We start from the raw sequence: 19508 nt of genomic DNA on the forward strand, positions 1-19508 counted from the left end.
CCTTAATAGTATTAAATATTATTTAAAAACCAGCATGATACATACATAATATAAATTACAGAATAAAACTGTACGAAATATTTCGGTGTAATGTTGTCAACCTCAGCCTGTTACTAGTGTCAACATGTTAGTTGTTACCAGAGGTGAGCAGTAGCGCGCTACATGTAGCGGCCGCTACATTTTCGGTAGCGGCGCTACATTTAAGCAATTGTAGCGGTAGCGCCCGCTACATTTAGAGCATGTAGCGGTAGCTGCCGCTACATTTTAAAGTAGCGCTACCCAGCTCTGTAGGAACGTATGATGGTAAGCCAAAGTTTACACCACATCAATAATTGATTCGTCTCGTTATGTCTCGTTAAAATAGCTATAAATTCCGGGAAATTTTAAGGTACCTATTTTAATCGGGATGTCTCGTCTCGGTATCGTCCCGGAATTCCTACGGAGGGCTGAAAATTGTCCCGTTTTTATTGCAAACCGGGACAGAGCCTGTTGTCTCGTCTCGTCTTGGATTAAAAAAAAATACCAAACGCAGGAGTCTAGATACATTTAAGTTGAGTACCGGTATTAAGTTAAGTTAGTTTAATAATTAAGTTAACCAGTACACAAACCATATTTGGGCACAACCAATCATAGCTTTTAAGGATAACATCACAATCCCATTAACCAATCACACATGGAATCCAGGAAATGGGATGACATCACACAGGGTTTCAGGGTTTGTACTGTCATGGAAAACCTGGAAAGCCATGGAATTTGATTTTTCATTTTCCAGGCCTGGAAAGTCATTGAATTTCATTTCAGGTTATGGAAAGTCATGGAATTTGCAAATAAAAGAAGAAAAAGTTTTTCTGTGCTGTCTGTGTTTATTGTTTGTTCAGTCTCTTGTTTCCTGTTTTCTGATTGGAGTACCAATCACATGAGCTTGGTCACCAAGCTCAGTTGCATTTGACAACTTTTTTATGTCGCAGCGTCCCATCTTCATCATGCAATTTCTACATCACCATGCCTGGAAAGTGTAAATTTCTTGACTTGTAGTTAAGAATAGAAGCTTATTGTGACTGGCTTGCTTGCCATCCAAAGCATGAAGGTATGGCAATATGTACATTGTGCTCAAAATAGTTTGATGTGTCAAATATGGGGAAGCAGCTTTGAAAAGCCATGCCAAAGGCAGCAAACACACCATGTTAGCTAAGGAACCCAGTGAAGAGATAAGCAAAGCACAAACTCCTGATTGACTGGACACTTTTTGCCAGGCCATTCTGTCAAAGAGCATCTACAAGAAGCTCTGGAATGTAGTGCAGATGCTCTTGCTCCTGTCTCATGGCCAAGCCACGGTTGAAAGAGGGTTTTCATTCAACAAGGAAATCATGACACACAATATGAAAGAACAAACAGTGGTTGCCCTGCATGCTGTGGTTGATCATGTTGCACATGTTGGTCGCCTGGACAAGATGACCATCACCAAGAAGATGCTGCTTGCAGCTGACAGTGCCAAAACAGCCTACAATAATTATTTGGCAGAAGAGAAAGAGCTGAATGCGAAGGCCCAGAAAACCCAGGAGAGGAAGGCTCTGTTGGATGAGCTGATGAACTGAAGAAAAAGAAAAGGCGTATGGAGGAGGGCATCAAGGCGCTTGCACAATTAGCAGATGAATATGCAGAAGCAATGGAGAGAAAGGGGAATTTGAAAATTATCGAAAAGTTCAAGGCCATGAGGCAATTGTTGAAAACAGAACAACGGGAGCTAGACACTCTTGAACTGAATATTAAAGAGAAAGTTGGTGAAATAGCTGCCAGTTGAATGTTAGGGTAGTGGTTTTGAAAAGTGTTCTGAAATGTATTGGCCAGACATTATCATGTACAATCTTTTGTGCATTACTCAATATTTGTTGAGATTTGACACTATTTAATTCATAATAATGAAAGTGTGGGCTTGGTTTTCATATTTGTGTCATTTCTGTTCCTCTGTCTGCCTGCTCTACGCATTTACATGTTTGCTATTTATCAACTGTAGAGGATGATAGAATATGCACGGTTAATCTTTCAGTAATGCTAAATCTGTTGAATATGAGTCTTGGAAAATTATATTGATGGTCATGGAAAGTCTTGGAATTTTTTTTACTGGCGAGGTCAGCACTTTCAGGCTGTCGTCCGTTTACTGACGTGTGGATAATATGGATTACTGGATTCTCTTGTAAATTTGTGGATTCTAATAATATAAAAATACATCCATATTATTAATTATCCATATTTAAGTAATAATTATAATATTGATTCTCATATGGATGTCCTGATGTCACGTTAATGCTGCATCATATGGATGTCCAGGGGCCATACTTTCAAAACTCGCTAAGTGAACGTAAGTACTTACGCTCTATTTTCTTGTCTATGATTGGTGGATTTTGCTTGAAAGGCCACTGTGACCTCAGGTCAGGTACACGACCCTGTGACCTCAGTTCAGTTACACAATCCTATGGCCTCAGGTCAGTTACACGACCCTGTGACCTCAGGTCAGTTACACGACCCTGTGACCTCAGGTCAGTTACACGAGCCTGTGACCTCAGGTCAGTTACACGGCCATGTGACCTCAGGTCAGTTACACAATCCTGTGGCCTCAGGTCAGTTACACGACCCTGTGACCTCAGGTCAGTTACACGACCCTGTGACCTCAGGTCATGATGGTTTGTCTGCGTAAGTGTCTGTGGGTGCGTAGGATGCTTGGAGACCTTAATTATACAATGTGATTCACCAAAACTTCCTGTTTAGTATTTCGCGTCAAGCACTCGGGTGTTGCAGGGAAAGGGTGAGGAGTGTTTCATATGGAAGGCAAGGGCACGAAATTTTGTGTCCCGCCTAGTCAGTTGCCACTATTCATTGGACAAGTGAGCTGCATACGTTTTCTGTCAAAGCATACTTTTCTAATGGCAGTTCCATTATCGCTACTCAACGAGCATTCCGTATTTGGTTCCGTATTCGTCCTTCAAGTTGTGTTCTTGATGAAGCATAGATTGTTACATGGGTTTAGGGCAAGTGGAAGTGTGAATGCAAGAGGGTCTGGAGGTCAGCAAACTGACACAACACCTGAAAACGTAGAGAGTTTCAGAGGCGTTTCTGCGTTCTCCACACCTTGGATCTTCTGAGACAGCATTTTGCAGAGCGCCTCGTCTCTTTGCGAGGCGACCTTCTTCCCCGATTTGGCTCCGTGTGATTTTTTTATGTGGCTACAGTTTTTGGGGGTCAGCCCCTCTAAAGGTCGACGGTCCGGCCGGTATAGTACCAGCACAGGGAACAGAATAAAAACAAACTCAGGAGAACAAAGATGTCCTTTAATAGATCAAACTATTAAAGCACTGGGGACAAAAAGAGAGGATTAATTGAAAACACTTAATAAATCATTCATTTGCCTAAATGCAGCCCCTAACACAGTAAATCAATTGATTACAATGACTGTCCAAGGACTCTCTACCTCATTTAAGAACAACATACGCCAAGCCATCGCTAATATACCCATCAATATGCTTCCGTTCAGTTGAACAGAAATTCAAATAGTGACTAAATTAATTCATTGACAAGGGGGGCCGTCATTTGTCTGATGTAATTTTTGAAACTAAGTGATATATGAAATTCAAGCAATGTCCTTTTCAATACAATTTATATTGGAATGGTATCATTACTGGGTCTTTTTTTATTGAGCGTTCAAATCAGGAAGTGTCCGTGAATTATTCTGTATAAGAGCTATTCAAGCGGTTGTTCCCAATATCATGTCGGAATATCACTTGTATCTTAATTAGTGTTATCTGTAGTGTTACTACCGTGCGGTATTGCAAAACGAGGTCGGAACCAAAGTGATCATTTTTCCATTTTACGTACTACTGTACCTTTACTCGATAAAAAATTGATACTTTGCAATTCTATTCATTACAATTCGAAATGGTATTTAAATGTAGATTATTCATTAAAGTCGTGCTTGAACGTATCTCCAATTATAAATATTACTAGAGCTGAGAACATCACGGGATTCAAGGTAATGGAGTGAGCAGGGGACCATTAACCGTGAGCACCACCGTGCTGATTATTATTATTATTATTATCTCATTTCTATTGCCATTAAAATAAAGACGCTTTTCGCGCCTGCTCAAACCTCCTCCTGCCCTTGCCCTTTTATTGCCCGCTCTATAACAGATCATGTTAATTTCTTATTGAGGTATAATGCTTAAGTAATGCATTCCAATGTCCATAAATATTTAGAAATATGTTAAGAACTGTCATGCATTTTATTGCTAGAGAATTTGACATGCTTGCTTGCTCCCACCCGAGCTCTGGCAACAAGCTTTGGTCTGCTGCTGAGAACCTGTGATGTTTTAAAACATGTTATGCATAAGACTTACATTACATCTATGATATATTAAGACATGTTATGCATAAGACTTACATGACATCTATGACGTATTAAGACATGTTATGCATAAGACTTACATAACATCCATGAAATATTAAGACTTGTTACCACTGCGCAGGCCAGCTCTCCTCCCTGAACGGGCGCGGCACCGGCAGCATGAACACGTCCCTGCGCTACCTCGCCTCCGACAGGAGTTGGGTTGAAGTTGAAGTTGGCGTTGGCTCAGGCTGCTCTCTTGCCTTCAAACTCTTCCGTAGACTTTCTGATAGAATTTACTGCAACGCTGCACTACAGGGCAACTTTACGGCCAACGGCATCAGGCTGGGCTCTGTCTTCAGTGAGTTCTTGGCGTGGTTCTGTCTTCAGTGAGTTCTTGGCATGGCTCTGTCTTCAGTGAGTTCTTGGCATGGCTCTGTCTTCAGTGAGTTCTTGGCATGGCTCTGTCTTCAGTGAGTTCTTGGCATGGCTCTGTCTTCAGTGAGTTCTTGGCATGGCTCTGTCTTCAGTGAGTTCTTGGCATGGCTCTGTCTTCAGTGAGTTCTTGGCATGGCTCTGTCTTCAGTGAGTTCTTGGCATGGCTCTGTCTTCAGTGAGTTCTTGGCATGGCTCTGTCTTCAGTGAGTTCTTGGCATGGCTCTGTCTTCAGTGAGTTCTTGGCATGGCTCTGTCTTCAGTGAGTTCTTGGCATGGCTCTGTCTTCAGTGAGTTCTTGGCATGGCTCTGTCTTCAGTGAGTTCTTGGCATGGCTCTGTCTTCAGTGAGTTCTTGGCATGGCTCTGTCTTCAGTGAGTTCNGTTGATAGCTGCAGTGAGGGATCCTTCAGTTGATAGCTGCAGGGAGGGATCCTTCAGTTGATAGCTGCAGGGAGGGATCCTTCAGTTGATGCAGTTCCTACTGTTCTCTCCTTGAGCTCATCTGCTACGCGGCTTTGTGGGAATCAGGAAACGGTTTTTGTTAGACTTGCTGCTGAACTAACTTTAGATAGCCTATATTTTTCAACTGTTGAAGTCTTGATTAAAATACATTCATATCTTGTCTCTACAGACCAAATTTTATTTTAAAAAACTCGTATTAACTTTCCTTTTTAATAATCTATCACGATTTTTGTACAAAATAAGATGATAATGCTTTTAAGATCCAAATTCAAACAAAGATTATTTTTCCACTGTTGGTGCACTGTTAAGTTATGTTAGACAATCACGATAAATGTCTACAACTAATAAGACTAAGTCTACTAGGTGTATCAATATTATTATATTCTGAATAATATCATCTGACCAATATCACTTAATAATATTCATAATAATATTGTTTGCAGCACTGGCCAGTCAGCTGGACAAGTCGACAACAGGCTACCTCACCTGGAAGCTGGGCCTGAACTCATTCGGAGGCATGGTGGAGTACAGCGCAGAGAAGCGCGTCACGCAGCACACCTTCCTCTCCTCCACCGTCTGCATAGGCGGGCCCCTGGGCGTCCATCTCAAGCTTAGGTGCTCTGCCTTCCTTGTCTTTCTTATAACTGCTTATCATTATTATTATTATTATTAGTAGTAGTACGTATATGTGTATATAAATATCTTAACTTCATCAATGTATCAACATAAGTGAGTTCTTGGCATAACATAAGTTCTTCTAACTGGCCTTGACTGTCTCCGATGAAGAAGCTTTACTTGATGTTTTTCTTTCTTTGGAGCTCCAGTTCATGTTTAGATTCATGAAGAAATTTAAAAGAATATATGTTATTTGTATCAACTTTTGGATGTGTAAACTTATCAACTGGTGTAGGCAGGAAACTCCCGCTATGTTGTATTGACGCAACTTTTGTGTTAATAGTATCGCAAGACATAATAACTTTACCGATTCTGCAGTACTATTATCTTCACCAAGTCTGCAGAACTACCGGTATCTTAAGAAAAGGCCGATAGAGCAGGAAGATGTTGATGAAAAATAATTGGTGCAGTCTTTTTTGCGGCCCGAACAAATATGCTGCATTAACTTTGATTGTTATCTTGTAATTTACTTGAATTTATTCCCTTGTACACACCACCAGATGCCACACAGACCTACACAAACATGATTGACTCACGTCCTGTATACTCCACCAGATGCCTCACAGACCTACACAAACATTGACTCACGTCCTGTATACTCCACCAGATGCCGGCGTGCCACACAGACGTACACAAGCAACATTATCCTGTGTGATGACGTGTTGTTGGCGCCCATCGTGTACGGGACAGCGCTGCCCGTCATCTCGTGGCTGGCGCTGGACTGGCTCGTCCTGCAGCCCTACCAAGCCCACCAGAAGAAGCTGCAGCAAGCCAGGAGGCGCCAGCTCAACAGAGAAAGGTGCATGGGCTATGGAACCCTTCACGTATGCCGATATATTAACAATATTATTTGTACTTATTACTTATCTTTACAAATATATCTTATATTACTTATTACTTACAAATATATCTCAAGATGTAGTACGTCGCCCAGCAGAAGAAGCTGCAGCAAGCAAGGAGGCGCCAGCTCAACAAAGAAAGGTGTTGGGACTATGGGACCCTTCTTGTACGGTTATACATCAACAATGCTATTCGTATCTTACTTACGATGATACATTAACAATATTATTTGTAACTCACTTACGAATATATCTTACGATGTATCTTACTATGATCTTACTTACAAATGATACATTAACAATACTATTTGTATCTTACTTACAAATATATCTTATGATGTAATCTTACTTACGAAAATACATTAATTAATGCTATTCGGATCTTACTCACAAATATATCTTCTGATGTATTTTACTTGCAGTGATACATTAACAATGCTATTCGTATCCAAAAACCTAGTGAGATTAAGCTTCAAAGTTTACATTGTGCGCTAAAATTTTCGCAGTGTTAAGTGTACTGGTTGAACTAAATGGCGGGCCGGTGGAACCCGCATGACCAAGCGTTTGGTAACGATTGTAAATCGTCGCCAGTGTATGTTTTATACTGTAATAATGATGTCTTGCTTTTACAAGGCAATTTATTGTTTTATACTGTCAAGTTTATTATAGAGCAACAAATACCGAAATAAGCATCGCTCGTGCATTTACTTACTACCTGAAAGGCCCTGGCGTGCAAGTAGCTGTGCTCACGACGATGTTTGGGCCACAAGGTTACGTTCCTCTTTGTCAGCAGACACATTTATTGCCATCTATCTATGCTGTTCGTGACTAAATGCTTAGGGATTCAATTATTTTAACCTTGAGTAATTTATTATAGTCTTTATTTATTTATTATAATGATGATAATGTAGCCTGCCACTTGCAGGATGAGCAAGCTGCGGCGGGAGGGGGCGGCGGCGGTGCAGCTCATGAGGGAGACCGTCAAGAGGATCAGGGAGACCGAGGAGAACAAGAAGGGTCTTGTTATCACCAGGTCTGTTATCCTGCACCAGAAACTTACCTGTAGTGGATCAGACTTACCTGTAGTGGGTCAAACTTAACCTGTAGTGGGTCAAACATCTCTTTATTAATATAATTTTGTTGTCATTTAACATTCATTGTGCACTTTAATTCACATGATAAGTTAGCTGTGCACTGTACCCCCACTAATGTACACTGTACCCGCAGGCTGGGCACATTCGGAGGCATGGTGGAGTACAGCGCAGAGAAGCGCGTCACGCAGCACACGTTCCTCTCCTCCACCGTCTGTATAGGCGGGCCCCTGGGCGTCCATCTCAAGCTTAGGTGCTCTGCCAGCCTCGTCTTTCTTATATATGCCTGTCTCTTATACACATCTAGATGTGTATAAGAGACAGGTTCCAATGTTCCAACCATCAAAATCATCCATTTCTTACTGCAATTTTCAAAAGTTATCCTTGAGGAATTGATATAATATGAAAATTCAAGCCCTGAACATCGAATAGTATTGACGAATACACTTCTTGCAAAACAATGTACCTAGAAAAGAATAGGTAGATAACTTGTAAGCCTCGGTATCCGAAGTCAAACTCATTGCAGTGATTATTACATTGATTATTAAATTATAGCATTGATTATTAAATTAAATAGGTATAGAAAAATCGAGAAGACTTGTTCATATAGTGGATAGCTTGACAGATAGGGCTTAGAAATTCAAATGCAGTTTCATTCAACCTGTCTCTTATACACATCTAGATGTGTATAAGAGACAGCANAGGTCTGTTATCCTGCACCAGGTCTGTTATCCTGCACCAGGTCTGTTATCCTGCACCAGGTCTGTTATCCTGCACCAGGTCTGTTATCCTGCACCAGGTCTGTTATCCTGCACCAGGTCTGTTATCCTGCACCAGGTCTGTTATCCTGCACCAGGTCTGTTATCCTGCACCAGGTCTGTTATCCTGCACCAGGTCTGTTATCCTGCACCAGGTCTGTTATCCTGCACCAGGTCTGTTATCCTGCACCAGGTCTGTTATCCTGCACCAGGTCTGTTATCCTGCACCAGGTCTGTTATCCTGCACCAGGTCTGTTATCCTGCACCAGGTCTGTTATCCTGCACCAGGTCTGTTATCCTGCACCAGGTCTGTTATCCTGCACCAGGTCTGTTATCCTGCACCAGGTCTGTTATCCTGCACCAGGTCTGTTATCCTGCACCAGGTCTGTTATCCTGCACCAGGTCTGTTATCCTGCACCAGGTCTGTTATCCTGCACCAGGTCTGTTATCCTGCACCAGGTCTGTTATCCTGCACCAGGTCTGTTATCCTGCACCAGGTCTGTTATCCTGCACCAGGTCTGTTATCCTGCACCAGGTCTGTTATCCTGCACCAGGTCTGTTATCCTGCACCAGGTCTGTTATCCTGCACCAGGTCTGTTATCCTGCACCAGGTCTGTTATCCTGCACCAGGTCTGTTATCCTGCACCAGGTCTGTTATCCTGCACCAGGTCTGTTATCCTGCACCAGGTCTGTTATCCTGCACCAGGTCTGTTATCCTGCACCTTATCTTCTTGTTTATCATCTCTCCTGTATTTATTCTACCCTCTACTTCTCGTCTACGCAACTTCTACTCACGTGTCTACTCGCTTCTCCTTCAAACTTTGATCGTTTCGCTGTGTTACTCTACCATCTTTATGATAGCATTGGTGGAGCCTGATCAGCAGTTATTGTTTTTATTTACTTAATTTTGTTGTAATTTGTCTTTTTGGTATTACTGCTCAAAAACAAGTTTCTGCTAAAAAATTTGATCATTACTGTTTGATCACTGAAGTGAGTGACAGAGAGCGCATTTTCTCACAACGGGCACAATAGCGTCTTTTTTCCATAAATGAGAAAATGCACTAACAAATTTCTGCTAAAAATAAGTTTCTGCTCAAAAACTGTTCAATTTTAACTAGTTTCTATCGAGATTTTCTGGTAAGCTTTTGCTGTTCTAATATGAAGCCTTCGCTGTGCCTGAACATTGCCTTCTTCGCTCAGGCATCCTTTGCAATGCTTCTCTTTATGATTTGAATTATGGCAGGGGAATTAATGTATCCTTCAGAGCAATATAAGGGCTGTCTCTTATACACATCTAGATGTGTATAAGAGACAGTTATTACTGTATTCAATTTGTGAAAATTGAACTTTCACTGCAATAAAAATTATATAAGGGAAAATCATACTTTTCTCTGATATTTTGTGGGAAAATCTTGTATCAACATGAACATGATTTACAAAATTGCTATAATTTATTTATTCATTTCTTGAATAGATTGATGAGTTGATATGTAAAATCTTGGATAACTTAAAAAAATCATCACTAGGATGATTCATAAGTGTTCGCATGATTAAAGCTGTCTCTTATACACATCTATTTGAGCTAGATTTCATTAAATCCATATCTTATTTGTAAAATGTAATGTTATTGACAGTGTCAGCTCCCCGGTTTCTTCGACCCGTGCCCCGGGGAGAACAAGAGCCTCTACGTCGAGTATTTGTTCCACGCCGTGCAGCACAAAGTCATTATCAGGGATACGGAGCCTCTCAAGATACCTAAACAATGTGAGTCATGCTCCTTCTCGTTATATTGATATGACTTCATATATATTTAATTGTGGTGCTACAGTTGAACCTACTTAAATTCTAATTATATTGATAGCACTTGTATTTCATTTCAATTTTACTATCAATAATCTAAGGAATGACATCATTGAAATTCTATATCACAATCACACCATTGAAATTTCATTGAAATTGATCAAATGAATTCTTATTGTCATGACTCAAACTAATTTCCATTGAAATAACATCATTGTAGGTCTATTTTGCTGCTACAGTACAATTCTATTGAAAGGCACAATTGGATTTTATGGAACTAGGCTTTACGATTGCATTACACGAGACCAATAATTGATGAACATGTCATTCGGACCGTGTTGCTGTGTAACACGTAAGTATGAGTAAACTATGAACGTATTTACTTTCGTTACATTTCCATGATGCCAAGAAAAAGTGAGTGATGTGCTTATGTGCAGATTGCATTCTGAAGGATTGAAGTATTGATGTTGTTCTTTTCTGTCGAAGTTATGCCCTTCGAAACTAGACAGCAAGTTGGTATTGTGGATTGAACGCTCTGAGTGCCGTGTCGCGGTCAAACTTGCTTTGTTGGAATCTTGAGTACTTTAATCTGAATATTTGAGACTCTTCTCCTGTTTTTCTGAGCAGCCCATCGGGTGCAGAGCTAGTGCAGCGCTCGGTCTCCAGAGCTATTTCAGACCTCGGTTCCCAGAGCTAGTCCGGCGCTCGGTGTGTAGAGAAAGTGCTGAGTTTGCAGTGGAGAGGTTGTCCAGCGCTCGGTGTGCAGAGCTAGTGCAGAGTGTTGTGTACAGAGGTGTATGTGGTGAGCAATGCACCGAGCGCATCCAAGAAATTGCAGAGTAAAGAAGCAAGAGGAAGCCCTGCTTAAATTTTCGATATTACGAGCGCTGAATTATGCTCATTTTGTATGCCATTCAACATATTGTTTGAAGACTCAGGTGTGCAGGAATATTGTGTTTACGACAGCGCGATGACTTGTTAAGTGATACTCTGCAAACGCTCGGTGTGTTTTATGATATAGCAGAAAGCAATCGATGATGGCAATTTTTATTTCATGGTTGCAATTTGCAGAATGGCTTTCATCGATCTACGCATGGCTGCTGGTACACTTGTACTAATGACCTGTAAAGTGTTGCTGTAGGCCCAGTTAGATTTAAAAAAGGACATTGCTGATCGATTTACAAAACCGACAGTCAAGTTTATTTTCGGCGTCGTTCGGAAGATTATGCTAGGACGGTGGATGTTGCTAGGATCTCGCAGTACTAGGACGGCGGATCTTGCTAGGATCTCGCAGTGCTAGGACGGCAGATCTTGCTAGGATCTCGCAGTGCTAGGACGACAGATCTTGCTAGGATCTCTCAGTGCTAGGACGGCAGATCTTGCTAGGATCACGCAGTGCTAGGACGGCAGATCTTGCTAGGATCTCGCGTTGCTAGGACGGCGGATCTTGCTAGGATCTCGCCTTGCTAGGACGGTGCCAATGTTCAGTGTACAGAAGGCGCGTCAGCCGCCCACTACGAAGCTGTCATAGTGATTCCAGATATACTGGTTAGATTGCTTATTTTGCGTCTTTCTATTGTACAGACATGTCTTAAATCCTTCAATAAAGCGATTTTTTGTTCTTGCTGATTATTTCCCTATTCGTGTTTCTTTTCTTCCCTATTGGTTTTGCGGGAAATTAACATATTTTTGCGAATTGTATAGCGGTCATTGGATCATCATGTTTATTTTTTTCGAGAATAACATCGCCAAATGTATCAAGAAATCGTATGGCTTGCGTCTAAATAACAAACCAGACATTAACACCACTAAGCTGTGGCACATACTTTTTGTTTCGTGATTATTGGATTTTCGACTACTCGTCCATGCAGCCTCACGACTGTAGGGGAATTTGGTGAAGCTGCTGCCACACCAAGTGTGGACACTTGAAGAAGATCCACAGCACTGCAAGCGTTGCAGCAATAGCTAATGATAAATATTAAAGTAAGGAGGTATATTTCAGTAACCTCAGTCGGGGTATATTTTGCTACGGGCATACAGGGGTCAATATATTTCCAAACGCATAATGAAGATAATAAAACAAGTGCTACTCTACTATACTGAAAGTGGTACGGTTAACATGCAAATGAGCTAATATAATCCAGTATCTAGAGGTTGCCCTACCTTGTGCCACATACGAGAACCAGTCACAGGTGTGGGTCCAGCCTGGACGGCTCAACATGGAGCCTTTTTAGGCCTAGTACAAGTAATATTTAGTGTACGTATGCAAACATGATGGATCTCTTATGGGCAGAATTATGGTAGAGCAAAAGGGTAATGAGTACTCAAGACAGAGACAAATAAATGCACCCTTCACATATGCAGTCATTACAGTAGGCAATTGATTTGCGCAGAGTGCCTCTACTTGAGGTCCCGGATGTACCAGTGACTGCATTTATTGAAGATTTGATATACAGTTAGTTCCACAGAGTGATATTCACAGTTAGAGGCCGATACTTTACAAAAAGATCAAATAATCATTAAAGTGACGTACGTTGCTGGTTGCATATGCAGATTCAAGATCTCCAAATTTTTCATTCAAGTATTTATATGAAGGGGAACAATAAATTGTCCCGCTATTGCTCAATCTAATATAATCATTTCCATGAAAAACATAGATTCGATTGAAATAGATATATATAATAGATTTGATTTAAATAGATTTGAATTTAATAACCGGTGCAAGTTTAAATACACCGTCATATCTCAACATTTACAATATTCTATTCTTTATTTACCTTCAGATGATAAATTTTTTACCAATTTGAACAGATTCTGCCTGTTGAATGTTTATTAGAAAATCAAAGTTTAATTTGGTTGAATATTTTATGAGTATTACCTTTGATGATTAATATTATATTGCGTTGAATTGAATTTTGTCTTTTTCATTTGCTCATTTTCAGATTTCGAGTTTGTAAATGAATTGTTTCACTTCGAAAATATTCCGCATTCCACCAATCAGGATTTCTTTAGGGATTCTATCGTTAGCGTGTGACTGTGTGATTGAACGTTTGTATCGTCAGAATTATTAGGTATCAGTTGCAAACTTTGGAAAGTTATACTACTCAACTACTGTTTTAGTAATCTGGTAAGCTTAGTGAAGTAATTTATTGTCTCAATTAACTAATTTTTGTCTTTTAGCCTAACGCTTTAGCTACAGTATGTCGGTAATAAGTTTGGAAGCACAACTTCACAAGCTCCTAACTTTAATAAGTTAGGTAAAGTCACATAGTTTGAGACTTGATGAGTCGATTCAAAATGGAAAACTTGTGTATGAAATGACATACAAAAGTCTATTGCCATGAGCCAAAATCTTGTGACTAACTTTTAGGTTTATTTCCACCAAATCATTTTTGAAAGTTAGAGGCTTAGAGCTGAATTTTAGACACTTTTAAACATGGTGAAAAAGAATTGTACCTGATTGAAAAACAGTTTCAATTTTGAGTAGTTTTGAGATTTCACTATTATTAAACCCTGTGACCTCAGGTCAGTTACACGACCCTGTGACCTCAGGTCAGTGCATTAACTACATATAATTTAGTGGTTATGTAGGCGGAGAAGCTGTAGGGTTAAGTCATTATGTAGGTACTTTTTATATGCAAAGCAAAGTATTAGTATACCAGAAATGTAAGTGGATAATTAAATAGCATTATTATGTAAGCACAGCAAAGTGTTAGTATACCAGAAATGTAAGTGAATAATTAAATAGTATTATTATGTAAGCAGAGCAAAGTATAAGTATAATATTAATCTAAATGAATAATTAAATAGCATTGCACTAACGCCGCTGTGCCTGCAGAGATGTGGTGGGGCTCCCGCATGTGGAGGTGAGCGGCATGGCGCTCAGCCAGAGCATCGACCTGCCCATCACACGCACGCTCTCCTCCACGCTCAGCGGTGAGCATCTGCACCATATTGTATATTGTGTGTTGCTCCATTGTGTGTCGTGTATATGTCTTATAAATTATGTGTTCCTCAATTATATAATATGTATATTGATGGTTTGTCTGCGTAAGTGTGTGTGGGTGCGTAGGATGCTTGGCGACCATAATTATACAGTGTGATTCACGGAAACTTCCTGTTTAGTATTTCGCGCCAAACACTCAAGTGTTGCAGGAAAAAGGCGGGGAGTATTTCTTATGAAAGGCAAGGGGATGAACTTTTGTGTCGCTCCTAGTGAGTTGCCACTATGCATTGGACAAATGCGCAGCGTGCGTTTGCTGTCAAGACGTACTTTCTAATGGCCATTCCAGTATCGCTCTTAATGAGCATTCCGCACTCGTTTCCACATTCGTCCTTCAACTTGGATTCTTGATCAGAAATCGACTTCTGAGGGTGAACACATTTAGGGCAAGTGGAAGAGTGAATGCAAGAGAGTCTGGAGGTCAGCGTACTGCCACAACACCCAAAAACGTAGAGACAGCTGGAGAGACGTTTCTCCGTTCTCCACACTTTTTGTGACAACATTTTACAGAGCGCCTCGTCTCCTTGAGAGGTGACCTCATTTCGGTCAGCTTGATCCCCCGATTTGGCTCCGTGTGTTTTTTAGGAAGTTATCTTTGATCAATTGTTTACAATGACTGTCCAAGGATTCTACCTCATTTGAAGAACATCCGCCAAGCCATCGCCAACATACCCGTCAATATGCTTCAGCCAGTTGAGCGGAACTTCAGAAATCGACTAAATGAATGCATTAACAATGGGGGCAGTCATTTGTCCGATGTCATCTTTAAAACTAAGTGATACAAAAAAGTCAGGTAGTCTTTTTAAATGAAATTTATATTGTAATGATATCCTTACTAAGTCTTTTTTTTTTTTATTTAGTGTTCAAATCAGGAAGTTTCCTTGAATCACCCTGTATAAGAGCTGTCTCTTATACACATCTAGATGTGTATAAGAGACAGGNCCGGTCTGCTGCTGAGAACCTGTGATGTTTCCGGTCTGCTGCTGAGAACCTGTGATGTTTCCGGTCTGCTGCTGAGAACCTGTGATGTTTCCGGTCTGCTGCTGAGAACCTGTGATGTTTCCGGTCTGCTGCTGAGAACCTGTGATGTTTCCGGTCTGCTGCTGAGAACCTGTGATGTTTCCGGTCTGCTGCTGAGAACCTGTGATGTTTCCGGTCTGCTGCTGAGAACCTGTGATGTTTCCGGTCTGCTGCTGAGAACCTGTGATGTTTCCGGTCTGCTGCTGAGAACCTGTGATGTTTCCGGTCTGCTGCTGAGAACCTGTGATGTTTCCGGTCTGCTGCTGAGAACCTGTGATGTTTCCGGTCTGCTGCTGAGAACCTGTGATGTTTCTGGTCTGCTACTGAGAACCTGTGATGTTTTAAGACATGTTATGCATAAGACTAAAGACTTACATTACATCCATGATATTTCAAGACATGTTATCTATTATTACATTACATCTATTGTTATAATATTTATTAAATCTATTATTTCATTATATCATCTATTGGTTTATTACATCTATGATATTTCAAGATATGTTATGCATAAAACTTAAGACTTACGTACATTACATCTATGACATATTAAGACATGTTATCACTGCGCAGGCCAGCTCTCCTCCCTGAACGGCCGGGGCACGGGCAGCATGAACACGTCCCTGCGCTACCTCGCCTCCGACAGGAGTTGGGTTGAAGGTTGTTCCCAATATCATGTCGGAATATCACTTGTATCTTAATTAGTGTTATCTGTAGTGTTACTATCGTGCGGTATTGCAAAACGAGGTCGGAATAAGAGTTAATTTTTCCATTTGACGTACTACCATTACTCAATAAAAAATTTACACTTCGCAATTGTATTCATTACAATTCGAAATGGTATTTAAATGTAGATTATTCATTAAAGGCGTTTTTGAACGTATCTCCCTTTATAAATATTACTGTAGTTGGAATTAGCGCGGGATTCAAGGTAATGGAGTGAGCAGGGGACCAATAACCGTGAGCACCACCGGGCTGATTATTATTATTATTATATTATCTCATTTCTATTGTTATTAAAATAAAACAGCTTTTCACACCTGCTCAAACCTCCCCCTGCCCTTGCCCTTTTATTGCCCGCTCTATAACAGATCATGTTAATTTCTTATTGAGGTATAATGCTTAACTAATGTATTCCAATGTCCTTAAATATTTAGAAATATGTCCAGAACTGTCAAGAGTGTGATCGCGTCTTTCCAATGAATGTCTCAAGTTACAATGAGTGTCTGAAGTGTTAATTTGACATGCATTTTATTGCTAGAGAATTTGACATGCTTGCTTGCTCCCACCCGAGCTCTGGCAACAAGCTTTGGTCTGCTGCTGAGAACCTGTGATGTGTCCGGTCTGCTGCTGAGAACCTGTGATGTTTCCGGTCTGCTACTGGGAACCTGTGATGTTTCCGGTCTGCTACTGAGAACCTGTGATGTTTCCGGTCTGCTACTGGGAACTTGTGATGTTTCCGGTCTGCTACTGAGAACCTGTGATGTTTCCGGTCTGCTGCTGGGAACTTGTGATGTTTCCGGTCTGCTACTGAGAACCTGTGATGTTTCCGGTCTGCTGCTGAGAACCTGTGATGTTTCCGGTCTGCTGCTGAGAACCTGTGATGTTTCCGGTCTGCTGCTGAGAACCTGTGATGTTTCCGGTCTGCTGCTGAGAACCTGTGATGTTTCCGGTCTGCTGCTGAGAACCTGTGATGTTTCCGGTCTGCTGCTGAGAACCTGTGATGTTTCCGGTCTGCTGCTGAGAACCTGTGATGTTTCCGGTCTGCTGCTGAGAACCTGTGATGTTTCCGGTCTGCTGCTGAGAACCTGTGATGTTTCCGGTCTGCTGCTGAGAACCTGTGATGTTTCCGGTCTGCTGCTGAGAACCTGTGATGTTTCCGGTCTGCTGCTGAGAACCTGTGATGTTTCCGGTCTGCTGCTGAGAACCTGTGATGTTTCCGGTCTGCTGCTGAGAACCTGTGATGTTTCCGGTCTGCTGCTGAGAACCTGTGATGTTTCCGGTCTGCTGCTGAGAACCTGTGATGNTGAGGGATCCTTCAGTTGATAGCTGCAGTGAGGGATCCTTCAGTTGATAGCTGCAGTGAGGGATCCTTCAGTTGATAGCTGCAGTGAGGGATCCTTCAGTTGATAGCTGCAGTGAGGGATCCTTCAGTTGATAGCTGCAGTGAGGGATCCTTCAGTTGATAGCTGCAGTGAGGGATCCTTCAGTTGATAGCTGCAGTGAGGGATCCTTCAGTTGATAGCTGCAGTGAGGGATCCTTCAGTTGATAGCTGCAGTGAGGGATCCTTCAGTTGATAGCTGCAGTGAGGGATCCTTCAGTTGATAGCTGCAGGGAGGGATCCTTCAGTTGATAGCTGCAGGGAGGGATCCTTCAGTTGATGCAGTTCCTACTGTTCTCTCCTTGAGCTCATCTGCTACGCGGCTTTGTGGGAATCAGGAAACGGTTTTTGTTAGACTTGCTGCTGAACTAACTTTAGATAGCCTATATTTTTCAACTGTTGAAGTCTTGATTAAAATACATTCATATCTTGTCTCTACAGACCAAATTTTATTTTAAAAAACTCGTATTAACTTTCCTTTTTAATAATCTATCACGATTTTTGTACAAAATAAGATGATAATGCTTTTAAGATCCAAATTCAAACAAAGATTATTTTTCCACTGTTGGTGCACTGTTAAGTTATGTTAGACAATCACGATAAATGTCTACAACTAATAAGACTAAGTCTACTAGGTGTATCAATATTATTATATTCTGAATAATATCATCTGACCAATATCACTTAATAATATTCATAATAATATTGTTTGCAGCACTGGCCAGTCAGCTGGACAAGTCGACAACAGGCTACCTCACCTGGAAGCTGGGCCTGAACTCTGGCTTGAGTACGATGATCATCAACGACACAGAGCGCCACCACCGCGTCCTGTCCTGGCACTTCGGTCTGCCTCACAGCTACGTGTCTCTCTCTTATACGCACAAGCTACAGCAGCCTGACTACAAGTTCAAACTTAACCTCAAGTATGTTGTGATTTGACCTCAAGTATGTTGAAATTTGACCTTGAGTATGTTCAAACTTTACCTCAAGTATGTTTAAACTTAACCTTAATTGGGTCAAACTTACTCAAGTATGTTGTGATTTGACCTCGAGTACCCCTCAAGGGGGACTTCTGACGCGTGTCTGTGCTCGTCAGAAGTGCTATGGGATTTCGCGCTCCTACGGGGATTGTTCCTGAGCACCCCACCGCTGAGCTCGCGGTGTCTGACGGCAGATCTCAGTTGTGGGGTTAAGTTATTATGTAGGTAGGATTCCTTACATTTCCCTTCTCTGTCTCTCTCGTGCGGGCGGCCGACGTCCCGTGTAAGCGACCTCTTGTTCGAGTGTCTCAGTTTCTGTTGCTCTTCACCTGTCCCTCCTTGTCATTTCGTCTCTTTGAGATGCTAACGCTGCTTCTTTCGAGCCAGCTTCAGCGGGCTGGACATCTGAGACCTTCCACCCTTTGTGGGTGATGTTCTATTTTTGACTTGATAAACTTTTGATAATTGAGACCTCCCACCTCTTTGGTGATGTTCAACATGACTTTCGATGCGAGATAGCTAAATAGCTGAAGCGCTAGGAAACACGTGGCCACTAAACTAACTAACTGACCTCGAGTATGTTTAATCTTGACATCAAGTGGGTCACACTTGACCACAAGTATGTTCAAATTTAGTCTCGTGTATGTTTGAACTTGACCTGTAGTGGGTCAAACTTAACCTCTAGTGGATCAAACTTGACCTGTAGTGGTCAAACTTAACCATTAGTGGATCAAACTTAGCCTCAAGTATGTTTAAACTTAACCTCAAGTATAGATTCAAATTTTGCATCTCTTTACCAATGTAATTTTATCATCATTTAATGATCACTGTACACTATAATTCACATGATAAGTCAGCTGTGCACTGTACCCCCACTAATGTACACTGTACCCGCAGGCTGCGCACCTTTGGAGGCATGGTGGAGTACAGCGCTGTTCACTGTGCACTGTACCCCCACTAATGTAC

General features: G+C 41.3%; 2 protein-coding genes across 2 annotated transcripts in view; one reads left to right on the forward strand and one right to left on the reverse strand.

The window, feature by feature from the left end:
- The window catches only part of LOC108673902 (dnaJ homolog subfamily C member 11-like), a 14895-nt gene extending 2837 nt beyond the window's left edge, over positions 1-12058 (forward strand). The window contains exons 3-9 of the mRNA XM_018161789.2: positions 4518-4736; positions 5718-5889; positions 6557-6748; positions 7714-7838; positions 8582-9432; positions 10272-10401; positions 11065-12058. Of these exons, the coding sequence (XP_018017278.1) occupies positions 4518-4736; positions 5718-5889; positions 6557-6748; positions 7714-7838; positions 8582-9432; positions 10272-10401; positions 11065-11084 (1709 nt within the window). The 3' untranslated portion in view covers positions 11085-12058. The remainder of the gene's footprint in view (positions 1-4517; positions 4737-5717; positions 5890-6556; positions 6749-7713; positions 7839-8581; positions 9433-10271; positions 10402-11064) is intronic.
- Positions 12059-16987: 4929 nt separating this feature from the next.
- LOC108673903 (uncharacterized protein DDB_G0282077-like) lies at positions 16988-18362 on the reverse strand. The gene is made up of 2 exons (XM_018161790.1): positions 18321-18362; positions 16988-17509 (listed from the first exon to the last, which is right to left on the reverse strand). The coding sequence occupies exons 1-2, from the start codon at positions 18360-18362 to the stop codon at positions 16988-16990; spliced, it is 564 nt and encodes a 187-aa protein (XP_018017279.1).
- Positions 18363-19508: the final 1146 nt, after the last annotated feature.

The sequence above is a fragment of the Hyalella azteca genome, unplaced genomic scaffold, assembly GCF_000764305.2.
Source record: "Hyalella azteca isolate HAZT.00-mixed unplaced genomic scaffold, Hazt_2.0.2 contig35, whole genome shotgun sequence".
NCBI lineage: Eukaryota > Metazoa > Arthropoda > Malacostraca > Amphipoda > Hyalellidae > Hyalella > Hyalella azteca.